Source organism: Lontra canadensis, unplaced genomic scaffold (genome assembly GCF_010015895.1).
Source record: "Lontra canadensis isolate GAN:19392208 unplaced genomic scaffold, GSC_riverotter_1.0 scaffold21, whole genome shotgun sequence".
NCBI lineage: Eukaryota > Metazoa > Chordata > Mammalia > Carnivora > Mustelidae > Lontra > Lontra canadensis.
The window spans coordinates 22,229,646-22,254,110 of record NW_022631015.1 but is presented as its reverse complement, the minus strand read 5'-3'; the positions used below and the strand labels follow the sequence as shown (position 1 = coordinate 22,254,110).

Sequence of the window (24,465 nt, the reverse complement as noted above, 5' to 3'; positions counted from 1 at the left end):
GCATTTTGCTTAGATTTCGCCCACATAATTTGTGGGTCCTGGCACAAAACAAAAATGCAGAGCCCTCTGTTGGGGAAAAAAAAAAAGTCCCCCCCCCCCCCCAAGAAACAGGTCCAGGCAGTTCTGAGCTTTCCACAGACAAGCAGCCTGAAGCTTTCACATGCAAGGCGGTTGCCTCTTTAAGATTTTTAGAGCGCGAGCGAGTGGGAGCAGCAGAGAGCACAAGTGGGGAGGAGGGGAGCAGACTCCCCGCTGAGCAGGGAGCCCGATGCGAGGCTCCAACCCAGGACCCTGGCACTGTGACCAGAGCAGAAGGCAGACGCTTTACTGACTGAGCCACCCAGGGCCCCTCTGTGGCAAGATTAATCAGATTTTCACGTTGGTGACTGGAGAGTGTTAAGCCAAGTTTGGGGCCTGGTGTGACCATTCTGCACGGGTTGAGTGGGTGTCCCAGCAACGTGGCTCCCTTTGGGCACCGCGCCTGTTCTCAAACCTGGAACCCGATCAGGCAAGTCCGTCCTCATTTTCAGTCCGCGTGGATTTTCTCAGGGTACCTGCATTTTATTATAATCCCCAAATCCCAGTTTTGCGAAGGTATGAGGTCACTGGAAGGACTGTAGGGACCTAGTGTTAGAACTCAGACGCTTGTGTGGGTCAGAGCTGTCAGAGGGGGAGCCCTGCGTGTGGCTCTCGCTTGGGCCTCCGTGCCCCGCCGGCTGGACCTTCCCGCTACAAATGCCCGTCCTGTGCGGCTCTGCGCCCTCGTGGCACCGGAGCACGGGGGGCTGAAGCAAGGCGGGGACCGTGTCTTCTCTTCATTCCTGGGAGGGCAGCAGACCGTGTGCCCTGCTTTATTTCAGACGAGGTGTCCAGAATGGCATTCCTGACCGTGACCTTGCACCAAGGCGGAACCACTCGGATGTACGAGCTGACCCCCGACCCCCAGCCTTCTCTGCTCAGCACCTTCAGCGGGGACCGCCGCTTCTCTCGATTTGGTGGAGTTCTGCACTTGAGTGACCTGGACGGCGATGGCTTAGGTGGGAAAGGAACAGGGCTTCTGGCTCAGAATCGAATCCCTTTGCTCAACAGACCAGTCCCCTAACTGGATCATGTAGCCTCTGCCCTCACACGGACAGCTCAGTGGCCCGACGGCCTTTACAACGGTTTTGAGTCCGGCAGGACCAGAGCCAAGTGAGCTGGACCTCTTGAAGGCGGTAACGTGAGAGCCACCCACATCTGTTGTCACCGATGGAGGATAAACTAGGAAAGCACGCCTCTGCTGGGCGGGGATGAGCGCAGGGTGGACCCCATGAAGGATGCACTAATCCGATTAGACTCGTGGGAGGTTGGGCTAGGACCCAGCAGGGGCAGTGGAAAGGACAGTGAGGGGGACATACTTCCTTCTGGTCTCTCTTGCTTGCAGATGAAGTCATCATGGCAGCCCCCCTGAGGATAACAGATGTCACCTCTGGTCTGATGGGGGGAGAAGACGGCCGTGTTTATGTATATAATGGCAAAGACATCACCTTTGGTGACATGACAGGCAAATGCAAATCATGGACGGCTCCGTGTCCTGAAGAAAAGGTAAGGTGTTCATGTCGTGCTGGGAAAGGCGGGTGCCCACGATGCCTTGTAGTCCTGTCCACTGCGGATCCCAGTGTTTTTACCAGGACTGTTTGCGGTCAGGACACCATCGCGGTCTGTTTCTGTAGGCCAAGTGGCCCTGCCTTCTTGCAGGTCTGCAGCGCGTGTCCCCGTGGCTCAAGTCTAGCTGACATGGTGTCCCACTGGCTCTGGTCACACCCTGCCACCACTGGGTGGGAGCCCACAGCAGAGGAAAACAGGCCCGGGCCACTGCACGCTCGTTAAAACGCACATTTTAATTTCCGTTTCACTGCCTTTTTAAAAAGATTTTTATTTGAGAGAGTACAGTGAGAGCAGGGGCAGAGGGAGAAGCAGACTCCCCGCTGAGCAGGAAGCCTGATGTGGGGCTCGATCCCAGGACCCTGGGATCATGACCTGAGCTGAAGGCAGAGGCTTAACTGCTGAGCCACCCAGGTGCCCATTTCACTGCTTTTATTCCTTTTCTCAGGTGGGTTTCCTTAAGTTCCCGGAGCATAAAAGAGTTTTTAAAAAACTCTTTAGTTGCAAAATTAAAATTTATTGTAAAATTATAGAAAATATGATACAAAATTTCTTTTTAAAAATTCAAAAATCATCTACCTAGAATTGCACGCTGCAGAAATAATTAATTTTGATGTGCCTCCTTCTGGTATATTTTCCTGACCTCCATGGCTACCGCTTACTGTGCATTTACTCCGCCGAGCACGGTGCTGAGCACGGCACAGCTCCCCTCCCTCCCCGGCCACCTCTGACCCACATCAGCTGGTACGCTGGCACTATGCCCGAGGAAGACGCTCTAGGTCACAGTGCTCAGAAATGAAAGGACAGGGACCTGCACCCGAAGCGCACTCTTTGTCATTACACTGGGTGTGGGTATATTGTATTAACTGAGCTGCTGCACATAACTCTGTAACGTGATTGTCTCTCCCCTGGCTTTTTCACGCTTGCTTCCATTCTCCCGCAGCAACTGTCCCGGCTGCCTCCGGGTTATCTGAGGATAAGCCCCCGTTTATGTAAACATCGGCAGCGGTTACCAGTCCCTGAGTCCACCTCAGTCCGGTGTTATAAAAAAGATACGGTGGGAATTATATTGTAAACGAATTTATAAGTGAATTATAAGTGAGGATATATGTGACTACATCTACTTTGTGCTAAGTTCCTGTGAGGTGACTGTCTGGTGTCTGAGGGCAGCGCCCGGGCCCGGCTCGTCTCGTGTGCAGAAGTGTGCATGTGGCGTGCCCGTTAAACCCACACAGACAGTAACCGGTCCCCTTCTCCCCTTTTCCTTTCAGGCCCAATACGTACTGGTTTCTCCTGAGGTAAGTACTTCCCGTAGGAATGAGGAAAACCACGGAAGTGCTCTTTCCCTTAATTTAAACTGATAAAATCTGGTGTCTTTTCCCTATTTTACAGGCAAGTTCAAGGTTCGGGAGCTCTGTGGTCACCGTGAGGTCTAAAGACAAGGTGAGTGTGAAGACGGCGCTCCTGAAGTTCCCGTGCTAAGGCTGGGGTGGGATGATCTCATTTCGTCGTTCAGCTTTTGCCTGAAACAGACACACACAAAAGGAACCTCCACACACCGACCCATCGCTTTCCCGGTCTCATCCCCGAGGGCAGGACCTAGCGAATTCCAGCCTGTGGGCCGCCTCGAGTTCTGTATAGCTCGTGAACTAAAAAGGATTCGTTTAGATGGTTGGAAAAAGAAAGGATATTTCATGACACGTGAAATTTATATAAGTTTAAACTTCAGCGTCCGTAGTCTCCTTGGGCCGCGGCCCCGCACGTCTGTGGCGGCTGCTGCCCCGCGAAGCCTCGCGTTCGAATACGGACTTGGGCCTTCCGGGGAGCAGCCGAGCACTGTTAGTGTTTCCTTCCAGACCGCGGAGTCCCTGCAGGCCTCTCGGGGCACACCGTGCGCACACGCACTCTCCCACTGGTCACGCTCGCGGGCTCCCGTCTATCGCGCTCCCTCTCCGGAGACACAGGCGGGGCCAGCTGCTTGCCGGCCGCAGGGGACTGTCCCGACGCACTGTCTTGTTCCACTCACTTTTCCCAGATATTTACTGTTATTTCTCCATTATTTCCAATCTATTTACTATCGCGAGCATTCTTGCACAGCTGTATCTTTATATAACCGTGCAGATATCCCTGCTGCTGTCTTTGGAAGATCGCTAAGCAGAGGGTCTGCACACTTTGACTGTAACGGACACAGCAGTGAAAGGGTTTTATCTTCCACCCTGCAGCTAGACCAACTGAACCCAGCCATTCGGTTACTTTGGGATAGGATCGCACAGAACCGTGCAGGCTCTGAGACAAAGCCATACCTTTGAGAAGCACACGGTCTACATGCACGGGCAGGAGAGGGAAATGCCCAAGGGCTAAAGAGGACAGGGACAGGACCAGCTGCGGCACACCTGGCCCCGGCGTTCTGGCGCAGGGGGACACTGCCCTCTGGTGGCCCACAGTTCCAGTGGCCCTTGCCTGACTCCATTTCTAGGCAAGACTGATGAGCAAAATGTAGGGTTACCTAGAACGAAAAAGATGATTACTGAATTTATGGGAGGATTCTCAAAAGGTCTGGTGACAGATTACATCGTAAGCTTGGCTTACACTTAAAATTCATTTTCCAAAAAGATATTATCAAGAACCCGTGAACTATACATCCGCCATGACTTACACAAGCTGCGAGGTGCTGTAGGTCGTAAGACACTGGCAGTTGATTCTTTGCTGTTTAACCGTGCCAGTCCGCCTTTGTCAGAATAGTTCACCGAGGTGGACACTCCAGTTAGGTCGCCCCGCTCCCTGGGACTGTGGCGTGAAGCCCCGAGTCCAGGTCCGCTGCGGAGCGGACACGGACAGCCTGAGGAGGAGGAGCGCGGCCGCTCAGACTTCCCGCAGCGAGCCGGTTAGCGCCGGGCCGGAGTCAGGACTCAGCCTGCACCTGAGCCGCCTCCGTCCACACTTCTGAACCCCCGTGGCACTTACCCCATGTCCCCATCTCCGTGCCACCGGAGCACAGCAGGGTGCCTGGACTCGGGCAGGGACTTCACGGGCGTGACGAACAGTACTGTCTCGTGTCCTACAGAACCAAGTGGTCGTCGCTGCTGGGAGGAGCTCTTTGGGAGCCCGACTCTCTGGGGCCCTGCACGTCTACAGCCTCGGCCTCGAGTAAAGACCTCGCCACCTCTTCCTCCTCTGCGTCCCCTCTCTGGGCCGAGTCCTCGCCAGGGTGAGCGTTCTGGTGGACAAAGGGGCACCTCCAGGGGAGCCGGGCGGATCCTGCTAGAAGTGGGGCTCCTGGAGTGGACAGGCCTAGGGGGGACTACGACCCAGTGGACGACGACAGATACTCTGCTGCCTCGTGTCCCTTCCCAGGCTTCCTCCCTTGCTTCCCCTGTACTGGAACTTACTCCCAGCTTCCGGCCTGGCCTCAGCCCTGCTGTATGACCGCTGCCCTTTCCACACCAGAGCTACGTCCTTCTGATGCCTAGAAAGGCTTCTCTGTACTTAGCTCTTAGGAAAATCTGTCACAGTTTCTCCTAAAAATGTCCTTTAAAGTTGGTGACTCATTCCCATCAAAGTGGAACAGAAAGCACAGCGTACGGGACAGAGTGGGCAGAGCAACAGTCCGGTGAGCAGCAGGGGCTGCGGGAGAGCCTTGCCACTCCAGTCACCTGCTGCAAGCGAGTGGGTCCTTATGAGAACTGCGGCATTTCCAGGGTTTCACAGGGTGAACGACTAATACAAAACTAAAACCTCGCGTTGGTGCCCTCACCTGCTTTGGTAGAAGCGGCTGTTCTAACAGCTGAACCCAGTGACTCCACTGGTTCTGTGTCCTCCCAAGAGAAGCCCTACGTCGCACTGGGCTGGCACAAGCCGCGCCCACAAAACTCGCCCCGTAGAGCTCCGGGCGGAGGCCACCGCGCGAGAGCGAGCAGAGAAGCGTGTCTTGGCTTCCTCGGTTCTGGGGCTGACTGGTGACTGGCGGAGCGTACCTCGGCCAGGCCTGCAGGTGGGGACACTGGGGGAAGGCATCTGCCACGGGCTCTGGCTTCACTAAACATGTGAAGGCGTTCCTAGGGCTCCTGCAGCCATCAGGGAGGAACCATTCTTCCTCCTGGCACTAAGAGTAGAGAAAAGTAACCGATGACAAGATCCTTTTTAACTTCCCTAGAGGCAGCTTTGAGACTGGTTCAAAGATAGGAATCCAGCTGAGGAGTCAAAGTAGAAATCACGGCAACGCTTTGTGAGTTAACACTGAGCATAAGGGCAGGGAAGAGGGGGACCAACGCGCGTATACCAGAGAGCACCTCGCGATGACTGTGGGGACTGTCGTCCTTCCTCCGGACCGGTGCTAGCCGCTGCATCTCTAGAGAACAGCACATTTGGTTTCATTTGGGTAACAATGAGTGGTAGCTCAGCTCGTGTGAAATAACCATGTTTAGTTGAAGTTTACTTTTAGGGGCCAGAATTCCTTAACTAGCTTCACTTACGCGTTGAGAGGTCGGTGAGCGCTGGCCCTCTTCCTCAGAAGTCTGGTTCTCTCCCACCGCCATGGCTGGAGCAAGGGGCTGCTGCCTCAGCGGAGACAGAGGGCCTGTGCTGACGCACAACCATCTTCTACCCAAGGACGGACATTTCTCTCAGTGTCTAAACACACCAGACCGAACCAGGTTCTCACATAGGATCTTATCCAGGATCCTTAACCTGCGTAATCCCGTACTCAAAAGTGCGAAGTGGTATTCCTACTCCCGAAGGTCACCCTGGATGGCAGAGCCGCACACGCCGGCCTGCGCAGTCTGTGCGTTATCCCCGGAGGTGGGCTGTTTTCACACTAAGTATTAGCTACAGTTCTAAACACAGGTTCTGAAATGGTTAACAACAAATACCTTGTAGGGTTTTATTCTCATTAACACAACTCTGCACTTAATTCCATGACCTTTATTTCAAAGATATCAAAACACATGTATGTATTTGCAATTTTTCTATTACAAAACTTGCTTTAAGATCAAAATGGTTTCATGCCTTTGAAACAGAGACCTAAAGGGATTTGGAGTAAGTCCAGCAATGAGCTCAGATCTCCGAATGCCCTGTCCACGTACCATCCCTCAGACCACCTCCATAGGTATTACTAAAGTAGGGAAAGTAAATCCTGAGATTAAAGTGTATTAAATATTGTAGCTCCAAAAATAAAGCTATGTACAACTCCTGGAATAACGAGACCAACAGCTTTTTATTTAGTGGTTATTTCTTACAGTCTGTGCTATCTTCTGCCACCTTTCCTTAGAGGCCTTCCAAAAACATGCCTTGACCTTGTTAAACGGGGGATGAGACTGCTTGCTCACTCACATAACGAAACACTTGTGCTCATTTTTAAGTCAAAGTTTAAAATCGCCTAACTTCTTAGGTAAGAAGCATCCTATCCACAAAGCAGAGCGAGTTGACATTTTGAAATCCTCCTTGATCTAACCACCTTCAAGAACTTTATAAACCACCCGTCATTTCTCTGCATCAGACTTAAGAGGTAGTTACGTTTCCCTTTGATTGAGGAAACAGGACTCCTGGAAAAAAAAAAATTTTTACCTCCACAAACTAAGTAAGTCACACCAGAAGGAAAAAGGCCAAAATTCTATTTCTGTGCCTGACTGGAGTCCAGCCCCTTGGGCTTTCAGTTTTTCCCGTTACAGTGAAGTCCTATTTCTAACCTATGTCCAGTGATTCCCTGAGACCAAGAACAGCAGCAGTGCTCTGAGGTATGACAGAGTCCCATGAAATCGGAAGACTATCAAAGATACTTTGTTTTGAAAGTCATCACACACATCTATGATGCTAGAGAGAGAACGAGCCTCACTCCGACACCCATACCTCAAAGCGAGTCCCTGACCCACGGGGAGGTGCCAAGTGGGCCACTCCATGCTGAGACCAACCCAGCCTGGGTCATCGTATGTGCCAGCTTCTAGTGGCTTCTTCTAACCACACAGGGGAGCAGGAAACTACTTAACAACTCTGCTTTCTCTCAAATCAGCTACTGGACCAGCATTTTTATTCTCTTCACCAAACCACTTGGTGAATGGACTCCCAAACTTCCTCCTTTGCCATCCTATTACGGCATCAGGTAACCCCAACACTGTCAACGCTCGGGCTTTACTACTATTACGTTTGTAGTAGCAGAGCAGCTCTGGCCACTCTTCTGGTTTTAGGAAGCCCCCTGTCAAGCTCTGAGGCGTAGGCATACAGATTAACTGGGCTCCATACACTTTCTTTTTTGGGGATGGGAGTGGCTCAGGGGACACCTCCATCTACTTCAGTCATCTACTCTACTCCCTCCACTCAAGACCTAAAAAACAGTAACAAAATGGAAACAGTTTCAACATTACTTCCAAAGGTTTCCACCGTAGCCAAGCAGAGAAAAAGTGTTTCAGGAGTCAAGAGAATAAAATATTGATTTAATATCAGCTTAAATGGATGCTAATCATTTCCTTTTTATTTGCCTTATATAAAAAAGACAAGAAAATAGAGTATGTTAAAGATTGGTTTAAAGCACAAACTTTCAGAGTTTGTTCTAAGGTTAGTATGTATTTTTTCCTGCCTTTCCAGTCACCTGTGAGTCAGGAAGCTCCCAAGAACATGATCCCCTTAGTAAGAACTACTGCTACCCGAGCTCGTCACTGTGGGCTTGTCAAGTTTTCAGGCTTTGCTTGGCCTGAGACACGTATAAATCAGAAAATCTACACAACAGTCTATTCTCACATCACATCTATAAAAACAGCATTTTAAGGTTGTGGGAAATAGAATTTTGGCCTTTTACAAAGCATATCCTTTGCTTCTTTCCTCAATTTTGAAAATGCAGAAGTTCTAGCATTACGGAGTGCCATGGTATCTTTATCATCAGACATTGTGAATTTTAGTGATTTTTCCAAGTCTCTGACTCTATAAAAGAAAATAATGAAAGAGTACCAGAAGCTTCCCGTGACTACCACGAAAAGAAACCCAGTCTCTCCTGGGCTGATGTCTCTAACGGTTTGTCAGGACACTCTTGCCTGAGCCGAGCCCGTCTGGCCGGAAGCTGTGCTTCATTTCCATCCTTCTGTCCGCCTGAAGGGACTTCTTGGGTAAAGAGACCATCTAAATAAAGCAGAACAATGACTCATTTAGTCTGTGTCTGTGTTACAAGAAATGCCACAAGTAAAAGCAGAGGTAACTAGCAGACGGGAGACTAGAAGCCCCTGTCAGTACCCTAAGTATTCATTCCCGGTGTAAACTGGGGAAAAAGAAAGGCTCAACCTTTTTTCTTAATGACGACACCATGTTTTCTATGTTTCAATCTGGGTTATGACAGAGCCTGCAGCAGAACTGCCAACATCTAAAGGCAGAAAGCTCATCACAGAGCGATGCACTGAGCACCGGGGACTGAGCTGGCACCGTGCCAGGTGTGGTACTGGAATAAGTGCTTTCCAACCGCTGCTACTGACGTCACTGACGGATGTGGGAATGAAAGAACTTGCTCGGGGTCACAAAGCCGGGGACACCAGCAGCCCAGGCACTCGGTGTGCCTGCAGAACCGGACATCAGCCCCTTGACTACACTGTGCCAACCCAGACCCTTCATACCACGGGAGGTAGAGGAGCTTCTAGTTGTCGTCCCAGGAATGACAGCAAACGCCTCCAGATGAGGCCGCTTCCCATAAACATAATTCCTGTAATCAGCCAAAACACTCTGTGGTCCTAAAAGAGAACACAGAGTTACTTTCAATCACAAAAGGTCAGGCTCCTCAGCTGTAAAATTCCCCAACTATGATTGCCCCAGAGCTTAAAGAAGCCTTGTGTTGTTCATACAGCTCTTTCCTATAGAAAGGACCTAAGAACAGAACTTGATAGCATCCAGAGAATCAGAGAATAGATCAGAAGAAAACAAGACATAAAAGGGCTTTGATATTTAAAAATCATCTATAAGCCAAACATAACCACTTTTGTGTTTCCTCCCAGTCTTCGTTTGCATGTATACAAATTTTAATAGTTGTAATCAAAGAGGACATACAACCAAATTTGAATTTTTTGCTTTTAGAGCCACAGTTCCCGATCTGTGAGCTGAGGTGTCCTGGGCACCACAGCACCCGAGAGTATTTTAACTTTTCAAGGAAAACACATCTGCAAAACAGACCTAGCTACTTCATAAACAACCTGTTAGGTAATATCACAGAAACGATGTCCTAAAAGAAACTCTGGGTCTAGTAATCCTATGCAAAAATTCCCGAGACACTAGACACTAAACATATCATGAACCAAGAAAGTTTGGGAACCTGTGACTTAAACATCTTCCCGTCATTTTCAAGCTTGTACTATCTGGCAGTGTAATGTGCACACATCCGTAGACGGAACCACAGGCCCCCACGAAAGGGATCCCATCACTAGCTATGCCACCACTGGCTACCAACAGCAGCCCGGGTGGCTCCAGGGACGGGAGCTCCCCGGCCCAGGCTGGTGTGTTGCACAAACGGTTAGCTCTCACTGGGGGCAATGCACACCATATGAAGGAGAAACCCATCTCTTCGGAACAGGAACTTAGACCTATATCAGGAAGACAAGTGCTAACACAAGTTAAATATTTTTGGTGAACACATTTCCAGTTACCCAAAAAGAGGGTGTAGTTTATTAAAAATTACATTTAAATGAGATTTAGAACAATAGATTACTATTATCTTTGCTGTGGACTGGTTCTACAACCCACCTATGAAGAAAAATCTGAGAATGCCAAAATGTGATAAACTAGAGAGAAGTTCCAACCTAGCCTGAAATTCCAAACACACACACAAACTGTGGGAAGACAGCACAGCAGGAGGACCGGAAGCTCACCTCGTACGCAGGCACAACTAGACAACACATCAGTGTAAGTAACGCAGACAATGACCTGGAGGCTGACAGAACGGACTCCACAACGAAGAAGGGGCCACATCAAAGAGGGCGGGCAGGGCAGAGACCTGGCGGGGAGCTCAGTGAAACTGTGGGGCTGTCCAGGAAAGGAAGGAAGCTGCCAGCACAGAGAAGGGAGAGAACCACACTATCGCACGGGGGAGGCTGTGTGGAAAGCTGAGTCCCCATAACATTTGGCTTTGAAAACCAGAGTGGCTGAGTTTTGTGAGTTTTTACAATCAGTAGGACTTAAAACCTGGAATTGTAGAAAATCAGCAGGCTCAACTTTAGGAGAGCAGAGAGGGTGAGAGGAAACAGAGTCCCCACCATTAAAGAGACAACACAACAGCCTGGGAAGATACAGGACAGAAGGAGCATCTGGAAAGACCTGGGGCATACAGTGGGAGAGCGGCTCGCTAACCTCAGAGAGCGCTCTGGAGAAACAGAGATCGTGAGAGACTCCTCCAGGAACAAAGGACCTGCAGGTGCTGTCTCTACTGCACCCCCACCCCCAAACACACAGTGCCTGGGGGAACTAGCACGACACCCACTGATTTGCTTACACTGCGCCCACCCGCTCACCGGAGCTTCCCATCCGCACGCTCCAGCCAGGCTGGCCTCAGTCCCAGCATGGGGTCTGTGCCCCCAGAAGACCCAACAAACCTTGCTAACACTGAGGCTCCTGTACCCAGAAGGGGGGTTGCATACACCCTCTCCAAAGCAGGAGCCCATCAAAAGAAGCACCCCACTCCTGGCCCTGTGCAAGCTGCCCCCATAGGGGCCGGCACCACTCCAAAGTATCCCCTGCCCGGGGAGAGGGGAACTAACCGCACACACTGAATGTGGCCCCAACAGCGGGCTGGCGGCAGACGGCTGGTCGGACTGCGGGCCCTGCCCACCCGTGGAAGTGTCTCGGGGGACAGTGCAGAGAAGCGGTCTGCAGCTCTGCCAAACACCCGGTCTGACCCGGCTCAAGCCCAGGGTGGCCCCAGACTGACCCACAGTGTCACAGGGAGCGAACACGGCCCACAGCAGGCAAAAACAGCCATGTGGACACCCGGACCGCAGGCAAACACGGCCCAGCCACACGGCGGGGGGGCGGGGACGCAGCACACTGAGAGAAGAGCTCGGAAGCACCAGGTTCTGGTGAGCAGGGACCTCGCCCTGCAGGCAGACAGGACCTCCTCCCCATGCGTCCACCACCTTCGAGGGCAGGAGACACAGCTGACTTTCCTAGCGCACACACACAAACACCGAGAGGCAGACAAAATGAGACAAATGACTATGTCCCAAATGAAAGAACAGGAGAAGTTCACAACAAGAGACCTAAGTGAAATGGAGATAAGCAATATGCCTGATGGAGAATTTAAAGTAATCATCAGGGGCGCCTAGGCGGCTCAGCCATTAAGTGTCTGCCTTCGGCTCAGGTCATGATCTCTTAGGGTCCTGGGATCGAGCCCCATATCGGAGTCCCTGCTCAGTGGGGAGTCTCCTTCTCCCTCTCCCCCTGCTTGTGTTCCCTCTCTCACTGTGTCTCTGTCAAATAAATAAATAAAATCTTAAAAAAAAATGATAATATACTCACTGGACTTAAAAGTGGAGGATATCAGTAAGGTCCTAACAAGGAGGTAAGAAAGAACCACTCAGAGATGAAGAACACAATAAACGAAATTAAAAATATATCAGCTGGAATAACTAGTAGCTAGAGGAAGCAGAAGAACAGATCAATGACCTGGAGGACAGAGTCACAGAAAGTAAAGTTGAGCAAGTGAGAGGAAAATAAATGATCCAAAACAAGAACAGATTTAGGGAACTCAGTGGCTCCATCAAGTGTAATAACACCGGCATTACAGGGATCCCAGAAAGAGAAAAGGGGGCAGCAAATTTATGTGAAGAAATAATAGCTGAAAACATCTAGAATCTGGGAAAGGAAACAAATCCAGATCCAGGAGGCACAGAGATAGCCCAACAAAATCAACCCAGGAGGTCCACGCCGAGACATAGTAATTGGGGTGCCGGGTGGCTCAGTAAGTTAAGCGTCTGCCTTCAGCTCAGGTCGTGATGTCAGGGTCCTGGGTTTGACTCCTGCTCAGCACGGAGTCTGCTTCTCCCTCTCCCTTTGCCCCTCCCTCCCCATCCCACCGCCCCATGCTCACTCTCTCTCTCAAATGAATAAATAAAATCTTAAAAAAGACACCTAGTAATTAAAAAGGCAAAAAGTGTCGATAAAGACAGGATTTTAAAAGTAGCAAAAGAAAGCAGTTAAATACAAAGGAAACCCCACATGGCTACCAGCCAATTTCTCTGCAGAAAATGCAACAAGAAGGGAGCAGCATGGCAAATTCAAAGGGCTGAAAGGGAAAAATCTGCAGCCAAGAACACTCTACCTCACAGGGTTGTCCTTCAGAGTAGGAGAGAGAAGAGTTTCTCAGAGAAACAAATTAAAGGAATTCATCACCACTAAACCAGCCTTTTAAGAAATGTTAAAGAGGACTCTGAGCGGAAAGGAGAGACCGTAAGAGACAGTATGAAAAGTAGGAAACATAAAAGCAGTAGAAATAAGTACACCTGTAAAAGTCAGTCAAAGGACTCAAAGTAAAGGGATGCAAAGTATGACACCTAAAAGGTGGGGGTGGGGAGAAGAATAAAGAATGGGCTCAAACTTAGGCAACCATCAGCTTAATACAGACTGCTATGCCCAGAAGGTGTTATATACAAACCAGCAACAACCACAAACTGAAAACCAGTGATATGCAAAAAATTAAAAAAAAAAAAAAAAAAAAAAAGACTCCAAGTATAACACCACAGAAAGCCAACTAATCATGAGAAGAGAGCAAAGGAAGAAAGGAACACAGAAGAACTATAAAACAACCATTAAAGAAGTAACAAAATGGCAAAAAGCACACACTTTTCAACAATTACTATGAACGTCATGAATGGATCAAATGCTCCAATCAAAAGACACAGGGTGACTGAGTGGATAACAACTCGAGACCCATCTCATGGTGCCTACAAGAGACTCGTCTCAGATCTAAGAACACCTGCAGATGGAAGGCGAAGGGACGGAGAAGCATTTATCATGCACATGGACATTAGAAGAGAGCCAGGGTAGCATACTTACATTGGAAAAAACACTTTAATACAAAGACTGTAACAAGAGACAGAGAAGGACATCATAATCATAAAGAAGATAATCCAACAAGATAGAACAAGCTGGTTGTTTGGGGGAAAAAAAAAAATCAACACAACTGAGAAACCTTTAGCCAGACTCATCAAAAAGAAAATGAGAAAACTCAAACAAAATCAGAAATGAAACAGGAAATAACCATCACAGAAATACAAAGGACTGTAAGAGAATACTATAGAAAATTATATGCCAAAAAATTGGATAACCTAGAAGTGGAATTCCTAGAAACATACAACCTCCCCAAAACTGAATCAGGAAGAAATAAGGAAATTTGAACAGACCAATTACCAGCAATGGTATTATATCAGTTAAAAACAAAAACAAAAACAAAAAAACTCTCAACAAATAAAAGTCAGGACCAGATTGCTTTGGTTAATTCTACCAAACTTTAAAGAAAAATTATATCTGTTCCTCTCAAACTATTAAAAAAAAAAAAGGAAAAAGGAAAACTTTTAAATTCATTCTATGAGGCCAGCATTGCCCAAATACCAAAACCAAAGACACTACGAAAAAGAGAACTACAGGCCAATATCTCTGATGAGCACGGATGCAAAAAAAACTCAACAAAATACTAGCAAATCAAATCCAATAATACATTAAGCAATCATTCATTACTGTCAAATGGGATTTATTTCTGGGTTGCCAGAGGTAAAGGGGTATCACCTCTGTTGCTTACTCTCAAGTGGTTTTAGGAAAAAGAGGCTGTATATAAAGATAGAATGAGGGTGCCTGAGTGGCTCAGTGGGTTAAGCCTCTGCCTTCAGCTCAGGTCATGATCTCAGGGTCCTGGGATCGAGCCCCACATCGGGCTCTCTGCTCAGCAGGGAGCCTGCTTCCTCCTCTCTCTCTGCCTGCCTCTCTGCCTACTTGTGATCTGTCAAATTAATAAATAAAATCTTAAAAAAAGAGAGAGAATGAGACAGGGAAGGTGATACAAGTTGGTGATAAAAGAATGGGGGAAGGCTCTATGGCAATTCTTTGACTACTCTTAGAAGGGTCTAAAATTATCTTAAAACAAGAAGTAAAAAAAGTTTTTCCTATCCTAGGTTGATCATTGTCAATACTAACCCCGTCTACACAGGGGCAGAGACCTTGACATCTGGGGATTTAGTAAACATGTCTGAGCTGTTCTTCAGGTTATCTAGACACGTAATTTGTAACTGATGAGGGACTGATCCGAATCTTGTTCAGCCGGAGCTAATCACCCTGTACTGAGCAAGTAACTGGCCACGAACCACTCACCTCCCGTCATAACTGGGTTGCGTGGAACTATGAGAGGAATTTTCAAAAATCCCTTTTAAAAATGGACATTAAATGAGAAAATAAGTATAAAATGAAAAAAAGTATATAAGTGAGTTTGTAGACTGTATGTATAGAAACACGATTCTTAAATTATATCTGTTCCTCTGGGACTGCGTGGAACTATGAGAGGAATTTTCAAAAATCCCTTCTAAAAATGGACATTAAATGAGAAAATAAGTATAAAATGAAAAAAAAGTATATAAGTGAGTTTGTAGACTGTATGTATAGAAACACGATTCTTAACAAAAATGACCTGATCTTGTATAAAGAGTTCTGTAGCCACACACTGGGGAATCTGCAGAGGTCTTTAGAAGTTACCTCTGGAGAATTTCAAGGGTTGATTCATGTTGCACAAGATGTTTTGGTTGCTTCTGAACTTTCTAGTAACTACGTGTGGGCTTAAAAGCCTCCCAAAGGATGCCTAACACACTTAAATGCAAACCCTCAGAGGCTCTACAAATTCAACACCATCTCCCATTCGTTTGCTCTGACCTTCCCCACCTGTCTCCGCCGGGCTCACCCTCTCCTGCCCCCACTGCCCTTGCTATTCCTTGAACAAGCGCAGCCTGTTCCCGCTCCGGTAATTCCTTGTGTGCGCCCCTCTGCTGAAAACACTTTCCCTCCGACCGTCCTGCTTTCTAGCATCACCTCCTCGGGACATTCTTGAGCACCCAGCTTTAAAATGCTCCTTAGCGCACCTCCTGGCAACATCCTGCGTCCTTCCACCCGGCTTCCTCTTGATGGCACTTACCACCAAACGTGCTCTGTGTCTGTCTGCCCCTCTCCTTCCTGAGGGCAGACACTCCCTGCCGTTTCCCTGGGGCCGAAAGCAGCGCGCACTACAGAGGAGGCACCAAAACCCACGTTTATAAGATGATTTTTCCTTTCACATCTTATAAAGAACGTGAAAATGACTAACACCGACTGGGCCTTGGAGAGCGTCCTTGGAAGCGGTGCATAAGCCAAGATGTAGAGGTAAGCAGAAGTCGGCTGGGCAGGAGAGCTGGGAGCCAAGGACAGCTGTGGCCTGGAGGAAGCCCGAGGGGGAGGAAATACTGATACGACACCCGTGGCGAGGGCGAGGTGGCTGGCTTCAGCATGGTTTGCTGCTTTTACAGACCATTTTCCAGAAGCAAAGAGTGGTCCTGATCAGAGATGACATGGGTTCAACCATGGCAGCCAAAGAGACAGAGAACAGATCTTTGAAATGAATGAGGACACAATGGAATACTATTCAGTTATCAAAAATGAAATCTTGCCACATTCAATGCCATGGATGGAGCTAAAGGGCATTATGCTAAGAGAAATCAGTCAGTCAGAGGAAGACAAATAACCTATGATTTCACTCATATGTGGGATTTAACAAACAAAACAGAGGATCAAGGGGAGGGGAAGGAAAGACAAAATAAGAATCAGAGAGGGAGGCAAACCATAAGAGATTCTTAATCATAGGAAACAAACTGAGGGCTGCTGGAGGGGACGTGAGGGGAGGGCACCTGAGGTAATGAGCACTGGGTGTTATATAAGACTGAGGAATCACTGACCTCTACCTCAAACTAATATGCTATATATTAATTGAATTTAAGTAAAATAAAATTTAAAAAAAAAAGATTAATGAGGACATAGAGTCCAAGTGTGCTGAATGCAGTGTAGTGTGCAGATTATTTTCTAGAAATCCTACAGCAAGATACTTTCTGAAAGGCCACACTGCAATGATAGGAAGAGCTTTGGCACCTTGGTGTTCTATTAATATGAAAAGGCAGCAAAGTGGAGAGTGCAAGTCTTGGGCTCAAATCACAACCGTGATTTTCTAGCACTGTGCCCCTGAGCAAATCACTTCAATTTCCTGAGCCTGTCTTCTCATCTACAAAGTAGGGATAACACGTCCATCTTCATAGTTGCAACCTCACCAAATAAAGCAAGCGAACTTACCAATGCCGGAAACATGAAAACTAGAAAGGTAGTCTTCCGTTAGCATGGCCTCACTGTGATCCTGCTTACCGCCACAGCATGGTGCGATCCTGAGGGAGCACCGCCTCACCCTGTGATCCTGCATCATCACAGCCTCATGGTGTGATCCTGCGGGAGCACTACCTTGTCCTGTGATCCCGCATCACCAGAGCCTCACAGCACGATCCTGCGGGAGCACCACCTCATCCTGTGATCCCACATCACCACAGCCTCACAGCACGATTCTGGGGGAGCACAACCTCTTACTGTGATCCCGCATCACCAGAGCCTCATGGCGCAATCTTGCAGGAGCATCACTTCATCCTATGATCCCGCATCACCAGAGCCTCACGGCGCGGTCCCGGAAGAGCAGTCTCTTTGATGGTGTGATCCTCCAAAGAGCATTCCTTCACAGTGTAATACTGTTTTGTCAAACCTTTTCTATGTGTGGTTCCATTTTTTGAGAAACATGAGGTAACCATGGCTATAGTTATATTTGTGTTACAACAGGGTCTAAAAATACTGCCTGAATTTTGAATGAATTAGAGTAAACATTTTAATTCACTAGGGATATATATATATATGTTAAGACTCTTTTTTAAAATCCTTTTTTTTTTTTTTAAAGATTTTATTTTGAAGCAATCTCTACTCCCAATGTGAGGCTCGAACCCACAGCCCCAAGATCGAGAGTTGACTGAGCTAGCCAGGTGCCCCTTAAAACCCATTTTAAAAAATGACCTTCAAAACAAAAAATAATCCCTAGATCACTGAAATAATAGTCTCACCTCTTCAAGGGAAGATTCCAAATTCATTCCAAAAGCAACTCCCATTAGTCCAAAGAGAGAAAGAGAGAAGGTTCCCATGGTCAACTGTAGGTTCAACCTCATCATCACATTACGGTGGCTGGAGAGAACAGCTTACATCAGAAGGGCCCACTAACTACACATAGTAAATTCATGAAATCATTTATTAAAACCACATAAATTAAATCTACACCTTTAGAAAAGGACATCTTTCTATGTAGCATTTATACGTGATAATGATGGTATAACTCCTCCCAAAATGACAGTTTTCTTAAAACATTCATCACTTTAGAATTCCTTTGGTTGTTCTACAGGATGCTTTCTCACCTGTCCAGATTGATGAATATGATACTTTGAGAATCATCGATCAGTACCCTGAGTTCCCGTGTTGCATTGGAGAGATCCTCGGCTAACCGGTAGTAGTTTTCCAAAAGCAACTCCATCTCTTCTGCATGGTCGATTCCAGCACTGCTCTTTTCACTTCAATGAAGAGTTAACATAATTAGCACACCCCCAACACAGGCATCACCCATTTGGTACCCAAAACTGTCTAAATCCGTATATAATACTCAACTATGAATGAAAAAGTGGCCTTGGTTTTTTCTTACTGTGACTGAGCTCCATCAGCGAGTGGCTTTACCAAGTGATCCTGAACACTATGAAGAGTAAGCAGGGGTGCGGGTTCCAGCCCGCAGGCCTGGGCTCACTGCACCTGGCCCCAGGTCAAGGGATTCTCATGCACATACGCACTACCAGACAAAGGAAAATTCTGAATGTGTAAATGCTGATGAATGAGTGCAAATTAGTGAAAATAAGGCAAAACAAACTAAAAACAAAATAAAAAGCCTTTCCAAGGCAGATACATAATGTTATTTTCATATAGGAAGAAATATGTCTTTGAGTGATGTTAATAGTCACTTTGTACCCCTTTACTCATACCCCCACACCCTACCAAGGAGAGTTAGTGGGACTGAAGTGCTCTGTGAAAGAGTTATATCATAGAGTACATTAGACACGGATTGGCCTAATAAAGCAAACAAGAGTTACAAATGTGTTCAAGTTTCTGCTACTATTATCTGCTATATAATAGCCCTTATAGTCTTAATTTTTCCTTATTAGAATACAGATAACTAATTTCCCAAAATGCTTAAAAAAAATCTGTACAGGTTGTGGAAACTGTATATATTACAGAGGTGTCTCCATTAATTTCTAATATTTGTCTACAAAGAACAAAAATGAAATATTCTGAGTACTTAAAAAATAAACATTTTACTTGATGTGCATAAGAAAAATAAATAATTTCTAATTCTGTAAGAGATAAAAGTTTTCTAAGATAGGCCTTTTTTTTTTAAGATTTTATTTATTTATTTGACAGACAGAGATCACAAGTAGGCAGAGAGGCAGTCAGAGAGAGGAGGAAGCAGGCTCCCTGTTGAGCAGAGAGCCCGATGCAGGGCTCGATCCCAGGGCCCTGGGATCATGACCTGAGCTGAAGGCAAAGGCTTTAACCAACTGAGCCACCCAGGCGCCCCAAGATAGGCCTTTTTTAAAAAAAGATTATTTATTTATTTATTTGACAGAGAGAGAGAGAGAGAGATCACAAGTAGGCAGAGAGGCAGGCAGAGCGGGGTGGGGGGCGGGGAAGCAGGCTCCCTGCTGAGCAGAGAGCCCGATGGGGGGTTCGATCCCAGGACCCTGAGATCATGACCTGAGCCGAAGGCAGAGGCTTTAACCCACTTAGCCACCCAGGCGCCCCTAAGATAAGCCTTTTCTATATCAGATCAAAGTTACAGAATATATGCCAGTGTCCTATCTTCCTCCACCCCTCTTTCCCTGCCCCCATGTGAGTGTCTTTCCCACTCTCCCACTGCACTCCCCAGGCTAAGTTATTCGGGTAGATGTGTCAGCCACTTTGGGGGTCAGGCCCTTGAAGATAAAGGTAATGGTGTTGTTTGTATTCATCACAGCCCAGCGCAGTGCTATGTACACAGCAGACATTCAGTATATCCTCATTACACTAAACATGCATATGGGGAAATAGTGAAACAACTGAGGATAAAAAGTGCCTGTATTCTCTACTCTGGAGAAAACGTTACGTTCTCTAAGAAGAACCATCCTGAAGAAGACAGAAGACTGATCCTAACAAGACCAGTGACAAAGCAGGACTCCAGACTTACAAGACTTGTGGGTCACTCCACTTCGTGAGACAGAGCTCCTCCAACAACTCCTCTTCATCCAAGATCTCCAACATGGATTCTTTGAAAATTTTAATATCTGTTTCTAACTCCGACAAACTATAAGAGTAATTGTATAGAAATGATCAATAACATTAACTTATAAACAATTTTCCTATTAAAAAACGTAACTTTTTAAAGTAGCTTATCAAGTAGACCCACTTATACATTAATGGTAAACACCGACTTGTAAAAGAAATTTTTGATATTCACCATGCACTTCAAGAATCAATTTCCATCCAGAAATAAAGACCCTGATATAACATTTCATGCAAAAACAGCTTTTCCATAATCATTAGTCTACGTGCCCTTGTTAGCTCAACTTCTCACCTAGGCTACCTTCCGACTTCAAGGCACAGAGAGAAAACCATTACCATTAGCAAAACTAGTTGGTATTTTTAAAACAGGGAATAATCACACTGATTTTGTATCTGAATTAATGCTATACATTTTCTATTAGGACTACTAAAAGAAAAGCTTAAGATATTTTTGTCTATCTCCCAAATTGGTAGATCACCCATATTTACCTTTTGCCATTTTGTAGTAAGATGTGCAATTTGCTTCTGTCTACAGAAGAATGTTTGGGATCCACTAAAGCTTCCAATGTCTCAAGGATCAGTGGCTGCAAAATGCTAAGTTTCCCCTGAAGAGTGCTGATCTAGATAACAACATGACCTTTCATAAGAATCAAAACAGTCTTTTTAGAATACTCAGGATCAGTGAATCCTCTGATTAGACACAGAAATCTGTAATAGCTAGGCCGGCTGGTAAGGTTTCAGAACATGGTCACTGCTGGAATGCCTATTTCAGGTGATTCATAAACTAGATCCACCAGGTTAAAAGATAACCATGCATGTTACCAGGCTTGCATTTGGTTGACAGGGAATTAACTCTCCTAAGAGTCTTCCCCCACAAACATTTATTATGAAAGGAATGCAAGGCTGATTAAAACCTCCCATTTCATGGTTAAAACACATACTTTACATTTGGTAAACAATACCCACGTTCTTCGTAAACAGAACACAGTTCAAAATTCCTATGAAAAATATTCTTCCAAAACCCAAAACATAACTTGGGACTTGAAAAATAAACCAGTGTCAAGTCAAAACTATACTACTTATTGTTCAGGCATTCAGCAGGAAAGCACTGATACAGGCTATACCCGTTGTTAAAATATTGAAATATTCCCGTACCAGCTGGCAAACAGCATAACAGAATTAAGCAGTTAATTAGTAAAAATAAGGGAATGGCATAAAAGCCAGCACGCACTATTCATCTCAGCTGAGCTCCTGAGAGCTTAGCCCACGCAGCCTGCCACTCACCACTGGCTGCACCTTCCCTCCTTTCCCTCCCCTGCATTTTCCCTGTTTAGTAACTGGGCTCCAACTGGTCACCATCTCCTCGGCTGGTACTAGCCAGTGCTTCTGCCTCACGAACCCGAGCGAGTGGGGGATGTAGCCATTTCCTACTCCCTCGGTACAGCAGGGGAGACAAAAGAGAAGGGTCCGGGTCCATCCAGTCCTCACCCACTGCACGTCCTCTTCGCCTGCTTCCCTCCCTCCCTCCACTTGGCACGCTCTAAACCGACCACTGCAGGCAGCCAGCTCCTGAACAGCACTGCACTGACCACTGGGGGGTAAGAAAAGATAATGAACCATTTGTGGGGCCAGGAGGGCAGTGACCATTGTTGTTCAGGACCTAGACACCCAGGAATGATCTACATAATAGGGGAATCATTGGAAGAATTATCCCTGGTTCCTATGTCAAAGTAGGTCTCAAACAGTGGCATCATGTAGCTGCCTCCAAGGATTGTACCCACAAATCAGAGTGACGGGGAAAGTATGAGAATGATCTGAGCTATGTTCACCGCATGTATGCAGTTTTATAATATTCACTTTAGTTACAGAATAATAGAGAATATTTAAAACTTTTTTGATATGATGTTAAGTATTTGAATTATCACCCCTCAAATACAATTATCAAAATTATACAAAGGACAGCCAACTTAAAATGTGCTTAACTGAATGTCATAATATGACGCTCAAAGAGACTCTATAAACTGTCCCTAGAGACCTCAGATCTATTTGACTGGATCGTATAGCTTAAGAATTAAGTACGTTCTTCACACAGGACCCTCAGAGATACTTCTGTTCGGAGGTAGGGTATGGTTAGGGATGGTGTCACTGAAACAATACCAACTTGTCTTCCTACTCAATAGCATTTTAAAACAAGAAAAAATTCAAGAAGCAAACTAAAAATAGGCTTACCCAATATTGTAGGAGTGCTTCTATAGCCCTAAACTCAAAAGGTAAAGGGTATGTGACAAGTTGTCCTTCTCCAGCCAACTGAGAAGGGAGTTCCCGGAAGAGCCATTGCTCTAAATTTAAATTACGATAATCTAGTATCAGAAGACACTCTGGAGTTATCACAGCTTTCAAGTACTGTAAAAAAAAAAAAAAAATTATACATAGGTATATACATGCACACATACATGCATATAAGCAAGCTGTATAGCTATGGGAAAAGAATAACATTCATAAAATAGGGTTTAATACTGCTTTAATTCTGGATTAACCCTAAACCAAATCACTATTAAAAGAAAAAAGAGGGGCACCTGGGTGGCTCAGTAGGTTAAAGCCTCTGTCTTCCGCTCGGGTCATTATCCCAGGGTCCTGGGATAGAGCTCTGCATCAGGCTCTCTGCTCAGTGGGGAGCCTGCTTCCTCCTCTCTCTCTCTCTGCCTACTTGTGATCTCTGTCTGTGAAATAAATAAAATCTTTAAAAAAAAAGAAAGAAAAAGAAAAAAAGATATTTTTTAAAGAAAGGAAGCCTAAAATATATATACGTCTACCTCACTCTCAACACAACTGAAATTAAGCTACATATCAAGACTTCCAGGATATCAAGAGATATCCAGGATAATCAGGAGAACAACAGGGAACAAAGAAAATTAGACAAGTTATTCTTTTTTTTTTTTTTAAGATTTTATTTATTTATTTATTTATTAGAGAGCACAAGTAGGCAGAGCAGCAGGCAGAGAGAGAGGGAGAAGCAGGCTCTTCGCTGATTGGGCAGCCCAATGCGGGGCTCAATCCCAGGACCCTGGGCTCATGATCTGAGCTGAAGGCAGCTGCTTAACTGACTGAGCCACCCAGGAGCCCCAAGATAAGGTATTCTTAAGCCATATATTTGGTAGACTTTTAGAAAAGATTTAGTTTAATCATGACTACTTTGGCTGAAATGTAAAAGTGGCCTTTTTAAACTGTCACCAAAACATATTAAGCTAATCTGAAATTATAAAGACAAAACATAGCCTTAGTACTCTAATTTAGGGAGCAAGAAATTAGAAATTTATACTAAACAGTGGCATCATTTAAGTTAGAAGAGCAGCCTGTGGCCACTGTATTAGTAATATAAAATTAGAGATTTTTCACATTTTTCCACAACATATTATGAAAATTAAAAAACATAAAAGTTGAAAAATTACCCAGTGAACACCTATAAACATATCATTAAGACTGTACAAATAACATTCCTCTAAATTTGCTTTATCACACACTTCTCCCTTCATCAAAGAGATAATTTTTAAAAAAATGATGAGGGGAAATAAAAAAAATATTTTAATTCCAATATACTTAACAGAGCGTTGTGTTAGTTTCAGGGGTACAATACAGTGATTCAACACTTCATACATCACTCGGTGCTCATCACAAGTGCCCTCCTTCATCCCCATCGCCTGTTTCCCCTGACCTGCACCCACCTCTTCTCTGGTAATCATCTGTCTGTTCTCTAGAATGAAGAGTTTGTTTCTCCCTGTGCTCTCGTCTAGGATTTTTATGGTTTCAGGTCTCACATTTAGGTCTTAATCCATTTTAAGTTTATTTTTGTGTATGGTATAAAAAAGTGGCCCAGTTTCATTCTTTGGGATGAGGCTGTCCAGTTTTCCCAGCACCATTTATTGAAGAGACTGCCTTTTTCCCCGTTGCATATTCTTGCCTGTTGTCAAAGATTAACTGACCATATAAACATGGGTTTGTTTCTGGGTTTTCTAGTCTATTCCTGATCTATATGTCTATTTTTGTACAATTACCAGACTGTTTTGACTACTACAGCTTTGCGATAGATCTTGAAATCTGGGATTGTGATGCCACCAGCTTTGTTCTTTTCTAAGACTGCTTTGGCTATTTGGGGTCTTTTGTGGTTCCATACAACTTTTAGGATATTGTTCTAGTTTTGTGAAAAATGCTGTTGGTGGGAGGAAAAGATGGTGGTGGAATAGGACACTAGGCTTGCCTCCTCCCACCAATACAACTTAGGTAACTATGAGACCATCCTAAATACCCCAGAAATTAATCTAATGACCGGCAGATCAAACTCCACAACTAAAGGTAGAGGCGAGACCCAAAAAGGAAGACAGGAGGTATGGAGATGCACTTTGTGTCCGCTGTGGTGGGGAG

The 24,465-nt window shown here is 45.9% G+C and overlaps 2 protein-coding genes across 5 annotated transcripts in view; one reads left to right on the top strand and one right to left on the bottom strand.

Annotated features, from left to right (window-relative positions):
• Positions 1 to 4,952, top strand: part of GPLD1 (glycosylphosphatidylinositol specific phospholipase D1) — a 49,414-nt gene extending 44,462 nt beyond the window's left edge. The window contains exons 21-25 of the mRNA XM_032861767.1: positions 861 to 1,037; positions 1,424 to 1,584; positions 2,916 to 2,942; positions 3,037 to 3,087; positions 4,709 to 4,952. Of these exons, the coding sequence (XP_032717658.1) occupies positions 861 to 1,037; positions 1,424 to 1,584; positions 2,916 to 2,942; positions 3,037 to 3,087; positions 4,709 to 4,795 (503 nt within the window). The 3' untranslated portion in view covers positions 4,796 to 4,952. The remainder of the gene's footprint in view (positions 1 to 860; positions 1,038 to 1,423; positions 1,585 to 2,915; positions 2,943 to 3,036; positions 3,088 to 4,708) is intronic.
• A 3,143-nt stretch (positions 4,953 to 8,095) lies between these two features.
• The window catches only part of MRS2 (magnesium transporter MRS2), a 38,049-nt gene continuing 21,679 nt past the window's right edge, over positions 8,096 to 24,465 (bottom strand). For 3 of the 4 annotated variants that reach the window (XM_032861639.1, XM_032861642.1, XM_032861641.1), the window contains exons 5-11: positions 22,276 to 22,449; positions 20,536 to 20,666; positions 19,952 to 20,068; positions 18,102 to 18,254; positions 17,757 to 17,874; positions 9,234 to 9,347; positions 8,096 to 8,748 (exon numbers count right to left, since the gene is read on the bottom strand). In XM_032861639.1, coding sequence (XP_032717530.1) covers positions 8,638 to 8,748; positions 9,234 to 9,347; positions 17,757 to 17,874; positions 18,102 to 18,254; positions 19,952 to 20,068; positions 20,536 to 20,666; positions 22,276 to 22,449 — 918 coding nt within the window. In that variant the 3' untranslated portion in view covers positions 8,096 to 8,637. The remainder of the gene's footprint in view (positions 8,749 to 9,233; positions 9,348 to 17,756; positions 17,875 to 18,101; positions 18,255 to 19,951; positions 20,069 to 20,535; positions 20,667 to 22,275; positions 22,450 to 24,465) is intronic. The other variant, XM_032861640.1, reaches the window with a different exon arrangement.